The sequence below is a fragment of the Bos mutus genome, chromosome 11 (genome assembly GCF_027580195.1).
Source record: "Bos mutus isolate GX-2022 chromosome 11, NWIPB_WYAK_1.1, whole genome shotgun sequence".
Classification (NCBI taxonomy): Eukaryota; Metazoa; Chordata; class Mammalia; order Artiodactyla; family Bovidae; genus Bos; species Bos mutus.
This window is the reverse complement of record NC_091627.1, coordinates 3,951,303-3,959,025: the sequence shown is the minus strand read 5'-3', so window position 1 is coordinate 3,959,025 and position 7,723 is coordinate 3,951,303. Positions and strand designations below refer to the sequence as shown.

At 59.3% G+C, this 7,723-nt stretch overlaps 1 protein-coding gene across 1 annotated transcript; it reads left to right on the top strand.

Annotated features, from left to right (window-relative positions):
* The first annotated feature begins 2,860 nt into the window (after positions 1-2,860).
* On the top strand, positions 2,861-7,512 carry GFI1B (growth factor independent 1B transcriptional repressor). Its single transcript, XM_070380101.1, has 6 exons — positions 2,861-2,974; positions 3,448-3,588; positions 3,985-4,256; positions 4,816-4,953; positions 5,773-6,031; positions 6,914-7,512. The coding sequence occupies exons 1-6, from the start codon at positions 2,875-2,877 to the stop codon at positions 7,090-7,092; spliced, it is 1,089 nt and encodes a 362-aa protein (XP_070236202.1). The 5' UTR covers positions 2,861-2,874; the 3' UTR covers positions 7,093-7,512.
* Positions 7,513-7,723: the final 211 nt, after the last annotated feature.

Here is a 7,723-nt window from a genome sequence, read left to right as displayed (position 1 = left end):
GTGGAGGGAGACAGGGAGGCAGGAGGAAGAAGACTGTCGCTGGAAGATAAGGCGGCCGCGGCTGCCCCACAGCCTGGGGAAGACGGCAGGCCAGCCCTGCCTTTGAGGTCAAAATCTGACAGCTGGACAGGACCCTGGAGGCCTTCAGGTCCCACCCCCTCATTTCAGGGCCCAGAGGGGAGGGGCTTGGCGCATGTCTGGCTCCCAATCAGGGCTCACGCCCAACCATGCCTGCTGGCTTCAGCCCAGGCACGGGGGATGCCACCTGACCCGCCAGGACCACGTGGTGCCCGCCCCCACCAAGCCTCTGCTCCACGGGCCAAGGCCCCCCAGGCACCACGCCGGGCCCCTTACACGCTTGGAATAATTAACGGTCCTTTTTCAGCCCAGCAGCCCCAGGAGGTTGGTTTGTGGTCCCCATTCAGCAGATCTGGACACTGAGGCTTCCATTAAGGTGGGGCTGGGCCTGAGCCTGGCCCCTAGGGCGGACCGGCCAAGGCCCAGACTCCTGCTGCTCCCAGAGGGGTAGGTGGGCTGGGCACGGTTGGTGCCTGCTCTGGATCGTCCCCTTGGGGAAGGGGTGATGGGGACGGCTCCCCAGGCAGGGCTCCAAGCACCCTCTAATCTGCCGGCTCCCAGCCCCCCACCCGGACCACGGCCTTATCGCCCAGAGCCTTGCTGCTGTTTGGAGCTCCCCGCGAGCTGTTTCCCGCGCTCTTTTTCCCGCGCTTGGCCCTATCACGCCTGCAGCCTTGCCCAGCGTGACTCCTCCTCCAGGCCCAAGCAGAGCCGCTGTCAGACCAGCAGTGACTGAATAATGCCTCCCAACTTCTGCCCACGCGGGCCTGGGGGTGGGGCAGATGGAAGACCACATGATGATGCTCTGTCTTCCGGGAGCCCTCAGGAGACCGTCATGGCTGGGCTCTGGGAGGTGAAACACGTGGGGGGCAGGGGCCGGAGCTGCTCTGTGCCCCAGAGGGCTCTGCACCCAAAGCCAGGAAGACCGGACAGTCAGGCTAGCCTGGCTCTGCCCCTGCCCCGGCCACTGACCCACGGGCTGAGTGCTGGGCCTGGGCTGCCCAGTGCTCAGTCCCCGGACTTGGTGGACACTGACTTCTTCCTCTGTGTGCACAAAATGACCTCAGGCCTCCAGCGTTGGGCCTTGAACCCTGCACACAACTCCAACCATCCCCTCCACCCACAGGGAGAGAGAAAAGGCCCCTCCTTCCCTGGGGAGCAGGCTCTGGGCTGGGCGGCGGACAAGGGCGGCATCAGCTCTCGACTCACATGATCGTGCGGGTTTTGCAATCGATGTGGCCTCCCCCGTTGCAGCCCACCTGCCAGGCTCCCCTCTGATAGGCATTGAGTGCATACAGTGGGCTCGCCGGGAACCCGGAGGCCCCACCTTACAGAAAAGATAACAGGTCCAGAGAGGTTATGGGTTATGAGATTCTAGCCTACGAGCATCTGACTCCCAAACCCGAGCTCAGAAAGCAAGTTTCCACAGTCTCTGAATGCAGACCCCAGTGGGATGTGGAAGCAGTTTTCTGGGCGCAGGGTCCACAGTGGGTCACAAACGGAGGTACCCCTGGCCTTCATTCTCTCTTCCTAGCGCAACTCGATATGCGGCAGGAGCAATCTGGTCTGGGATCTTCTAGAAGGGAGTGTACTGGTTTCCCAGCCAGAGAGCAGTGAGGGGCGTTAGGCTTTGTAGCTGCCGTAACGAAGCACCAGAACTTCCCCGGTGGTTCAGTGACTGAGACTCAGCACTACCAGTTCAGGGGGCCTGGGTTCGATCCCTGGTCAGGGAACTGGGTCCGGAATGCCACAACTGAATATCAAAGATCCCGCAAGCTGCAGCTGAGGCCTGGTGCAGCCAACTGACGTGAAGTCACATCGCTCAGTCGTGTCCGACTATGACCCCATGGACTGCAGCCCACCACGCTCCTCCGTCCATGGGATTTTCCAGGCAAGAGTACTGGAGTGGGTTGCCATTGCCTTCTCCAGGGGATCTTCCTGACCCAGGGATCGAACCCAGGTCTCCCACATTATAGGCAGACGCTCTACTATCTGAGCTACCAGGGAAGTAACTAAATCAATACAAATAAATATTAAAGCAAAACTCACAAACCAGGTGGCTTAACACACAGGAGTGGATTATTTCAGGGTTCTGGGGTCTAGAAATCCAAAGTCAATGTCGGCAAAATCAGCTCCTTCTGGATGTTCTGAGGAATGGTCTGTTTCAGACCTCCTAGCTTCTGGTGGTGGCCAGTCATCCTTGGCTTGGGGTTTCATCCCTCCAACCTCTGCCTCCGTCTTCACGCGGCCTTCTTCCTGTGCGTGTCTGGGTCATGTGTCCAAATTTCCTTCTTCTTAGAAGGACACGAATCATATTGAATCTAGGGTTTCACCGAACCCAGTGTGACCTCAGCTTCACTTGATTGCATCTACAAAGACCCTATCTTCAAGCAAGGTCACAGTCACAGGTTCCGGGTGGACACGAACTTTAAGGGGACACTGTTCAAGCCCCTTTAAGAGGCTTCCCTGCTGTCTCAGAGGTAAAGAGCCCGCCTGCCAATGAAGGAGACACGGGTTCAATCCCTGGGTTGGGAAGATCCACTGGAGGAGGAAGTGGAAATGCACTCCCATATTCTTGCCTGGGAAATCCCAGGACAGAGGACCCTGAGGGGCGACCACGGGGTTGCAAAGAGTCGGACACGATTTAGTGACTGAACACGCAGGCACACTCATCCAACCCACGTCAACAGGTTCTGATTTTAGGAGGAGGCCCTGAAACGTAAAGGAGCATTTTCCTCTTGTCCCCCCTAACCCTTCTTACCCTCTCTCCTGGTAGGTGTGGGGCACCCACTGACAATGCCACGCTCCTTCCTGGTGAAGAGCAAGAAGGCTCACACCTACCACCAGCCCCGCGCCCGGGAGGATGAGCTGCTCTGGCCGCCGGCCCTTGGCCCTGGTGAGTCAGAGCCCAGGCTAGTCCGAGGCCGCACCCGCTGGCCTCCCTGCCCCGTGAGAGGGGGAGGCAGGAACATCCCATCCGGAAGTAGCCGCTCTTCCAAGTCTGGAATCAGGAGGAGCTCAGTAAATGCTGGTTGAATGAATGAATGAATGGATGGCTGCACCATCTCTTCTCACCCAAAGGGAGTGATGACCGCATCCTGATTGGATCTGGTCCTCAGCAGCTGACATGTGATTTGTGATCGGAGGGCTGATCCAGAGCTGAAGTTGGGTGCTTGGAAAAATGGAGCTCTCCAGGGGGTGGGGGGGCTCCTCCTGGTCTCCGCCCTGCTCCCAGCATCCTGGGTAGAAGCCCCTGTGTGTGAGTCTCCAGGAGCAGCCACAGTGGGTCTCTCTGGTGTCCCCCCACCCCACTACTCTTACCAGACCTCTAAGCAGAGCTAAAGTCTGACTGTCTTGTCTCCCCCACAGTGGCCAAGGACCAGGTACCGAGCATCAGCCCCGTCCTCAGCTCCCTGTTCCCAAACCAGCGCCTGGACTGGACGGACCTCAAACGGGAGCCGCAGCTGGAGCTGGAGCAGAGCTCGATGACCCGGCTGGCTTCCAGCCCAGGTGCCCAGCCCAGGGCCCCCGCCTCTCCCCAGCGGGTGCAAGGGGACTTAGAGGGTGGACAGGCTTGAGGAAGCAAGGTCCCTTGGAGCTGTGGAGTCAGGAAGGGTCGACAGTCCGGGCTCTCTGGCTTCTGCTTGGATCCCTCCAGGACAGCGAGCTTATTCCCAGATGAGAACTCCCGTGTGGTGGGCAGGCCCACACAGTGGGTGAGGTGGGCGCTCTGCAGGGGTTGGGATGCGTTTCTAGACTGAAAATTCAAGGAGTCACAGTGAGCACCAGCAGTAAATAATTTGGGCTGCACACCAAAGCCTCCGCATGGGGTCATGGTGGAGGGTGGCGGGGAGCGGGCACCCTGTTCTTAGCATCACCACTAGACGAGCATCCCACCCTCCACAGAAGGACCTGCTGTGACGTCCCGACCCCAGGATGGGGACTCGCCCTCCTCTGACTCACCCCCGTTCTACAAGCCCAGCTTCTCCTGGGACACCCTGGCTTCCTCCTACGGCCACAGCTACCGGCAGGCCCCCTCCACCATGCAGTCTGCCTTCCTGGAGCGCTCCGTCAGCCTGTATGGCAGCCCTCTGGTGCCCAGCACCGAGCCACCTTTGGACTTCAGCCTCCACTATTCCCCGGGGATGGACGCGTACCACTGCATCAAATGCAGCAAGGTGGGCGGCTGGGCCCCGCTCGCACCCCCTCCCCAGCACCCTGGCAGCCACGAGTGTCCATAGCTGGGCACCCCCTGTGCTGTGACTCGGGTCCTCTGGGGATCAAGAATTCACAGTGTTCGTCTTCGTCATCACTCTGAGCCCTGACCGTGTGTTAGGCCCTGTGCTAAGCACTCGACGTGCATGAACTCCAGGAGGTGGACGAAGGGCTCAAGTTCAGAAAGGTTGAGTCACTTGCCCAGAACACACAGCAAGTAGATATCAGAATCACCATTCCCACCTGGCTCTGCCCAACTCCCGCTTCTTAACCACCAGGCAATTCAGCCTCCAGACAGGGCCAGAAGGGGCCTTCCAGACCCCCCCTCCCACGCCATTCTATAGCCAGGAAAGCCAGACACAGACAGGCAAAGAGACCTTCCCAGGACGCACAGCACATGCCAGCAGTCAGCAATCCAGTGCTCGCGGGATTGCTCCCTCCTCTGTATGTCCACCTATGGCCGAGCTGGGCACCCTCTCCCCTCCGCAGCCCCCGGGCCTCACCCTCTGCCCCCACCCGCAGGTGTTCTCCACCCCCCATGGGCTGGAAGTGCACGCCCGCCGCTCCCACAGCGGGACCCGGCCCTTCGCCTGCAACGTCTGCGGGAAAACCTTCGGCCACTCCGTGAGCCTGGAACAGCACACACACGTCCACTCCCAGGTGGGCAGCTGGCCGAGTACCCGAGCCCCGGTGCTCTCCCCAGGAATCCTAGGGCGCTTGGGGTGGGTCTCTCTCCATGCCTCTGAAAGTGACAGATTGGGACCCCTTATCATCTGCCTCCTTGATCTGGGTGCCCATCACCTGCCCTTAACAGTCCCTGATGGACCAGGCTGGCCCTGCGTGCAACTGGAAGAGGCTAGGGGCTTGGGTGGGATTTCAGGTGGGTGTCTGGGACACTGAGGAACGACCCCGCCTTCTGGGCGCTCAGGGCAGATTTCTCACCTTTGAGGCCCTTGACTCTTAGAATCCGGGAGTCAGATTTAAATGCTCATCTCATCCATTTAGCCCTGCCTGATGCCAAGATCCCTTCTTCAGAATCCCATTCCAGGGAAAGCGCCTGAAACTGACCTGAGGGCTAACACCTGGGTAGATCTGAAAGTGCAGGTGGAGAAACAGGCCAGGATGGTGACAGCGTCCCTTTGTGATCACGTCCACAGTCACGCCAGCTGCCGGCTTAGTTCTCGACCTCCCATCCTCCCAATGACCCTTTGAGGTCACTACTCACTAGTCCAATGTACAGATGAGGAAACTGAGTCTCAGGGAGGTTAAATGACTTGCCTGAGGTCATGTGGCGAGTAAGAGGCAGAAGCCAGAGTCGGGGCCCCCGGAATTCAGACTCTTAAGCAAACCACAAGGGAGGATTCCCCAGCAGGACACGCCAGGCCGCCAGGCCTCGGCCACTCCTGGGAGGGGCAGGAATGGGGGGGCCCCTGCGTCTTGCTCCTCGAGGCCACCCCAACGGAGTGTCCTGTTCCTCAGGGGATCCCGGCCGGGTCCAGTCCTGCGCCCAGCTTGGCAGCCCCGGGCCGCGAGGCCCCACCTGACCCCCCGGGGCCTCGTTTCCTCCGGCAGGAGCGCAGCTTCGAGTGCCGGATGTGCGGCAAGGCCTTCAAGCGCTCGTCCACCCTGTCCACACACCTGCTCATCCACTCGGACACGCGGCCCTACCCCTGCCAGTTCTGCGGCAAGCGCTTCCACCAGAAGTCTGACATGAAGAAGCACACCTACATCCACACTGGTGAGGCCTGGGCTCCGCTCTGCCCCACGGCCGCTCACCCGCCCGGGGCCCCCCAGCCCCTCCAAGCGACCCCCAGGGCCTAGGCCGAACCTCTGAGCATCCCCGCTGATCACTGTTCGAAGGTCCAGGCCTTAGGACCTGGCTGGCAGAAGGGCGGACAGGTGTCAGGATGACAGGGAAGGCTGCTCCCCTCCGACAGGAGGGCTGGACGCTGTGCTGCTTAAAGGAAAGAAAATGCACAGAAAAAATACCGGAAGGAGAGAGCAAAGTGTCAGCACTGTGACCCATGGGTAGAAGAGAGAGCGGCAGGCGAATTCCTCCTGCCACCATCATTCCTTCCTCCACTCATTCATTCCCCATTTGTCATTCATCCCTCCAGATACTCATTCATTCATTCCTCCCCTCATCCTTTCCCCTTTGTCATCCATTCATTCCCCAGTTCACTTCCACATTCGCTCTATTTCCCATTCTATCATTCATTCATCCCTCCCACCATGCATTCGTTCCTCCACTCATTCATTCCTCCCAGAGCCGGTCATCCATTCCTTCTATCATCCATTCACCCCTCCAGCCATCCGTTCATTCGCATCTCCATTCATCCATTCCCCCAGTCATTCATTCCTCAGCTGTTAGCCAGTGCCTCTTTTGTGCAGAGCCCCAGGCCAGGTGCTGGGCTCCATTGATAAACAAAGTGGACCCAGTCCCTACCCCTAAAACTGGAATACAATTCCCTGGAAGGGGTGGGTGGTCAGACTTTTTCTTGCCACCCTTTTCTAATAATTTTCAAAAGCAAATGTGAGATTAAACATAATAAAGTCCCAGAGAACAAATGCAGGGCACCTGGCCCCAGGCGATCCTGACCCTGTCTCTGCTGCCCCGCAGGTGAGAAGCCACACAAGTGCCAGGTGTGTGGGAAGGCCTTCAGCCAGAGCTCCAACCTCATCACCCACAGCCGGAAGCACACAGGCTTCAAACCTTTCAGCTGTGAGCTGTGCGCCAAGGGCTTCCAGCGCAAAGTGGACCTGCGACGGCACCGTGAGAGCCAGCACAACCTCAAGTGAGGCTGCCCCGAGCCCGGCTCCCCACCGGCCTGCCGGCCCCGAGACCGTGCCACCTGGAGAGAGGCCAGGCTCACACACCCAGATCCCCAGTCTCCTGGAGGCAGCTCTGGACAGGACTCATCAAACTTGTTTCCAGACTCAAATCGCTGTGTGAGCTCGAGCAAGTCACTTTCCCTCTCTGGACCGACATTTCCCCTGCCGCAAAGTGTGGCAGCTGGTCTTTTCCAAGCCGATGCTGTCTGCAGGCCCAGGAGCTCAGTGCCGCCCCTGTCAGAGCCCAGGAGGCCAGAGTAGCCCCAGGCGGGCCCAGAGAAATCCTCCCCTATTTGCTGCCCCCAGGGATTGGGTCAGCTTGGCTTTCAGCAGGCCTCCTCCTGGCCGCCACAGATGGTCAGAGCCGTCTCCCACCTCAGTGGGAGGCCTAGCACCCCTCTGCTTCAGCCAATGTGCCAGCTGATCCCCACTTCTGATGGGCACTGCAGCCACGGGGAAACCAGCAGTTACTGCTATCAGAAGCCTGCTCCTCTCAACAGCTGTAAATAAAAATAAAGACACCCCTTTACTTACATTTGACCAGCATTTGTTCAGTGCCTACAGGTATGAGCTAGTGCTTGAGGCTTTGGGGAGGGAT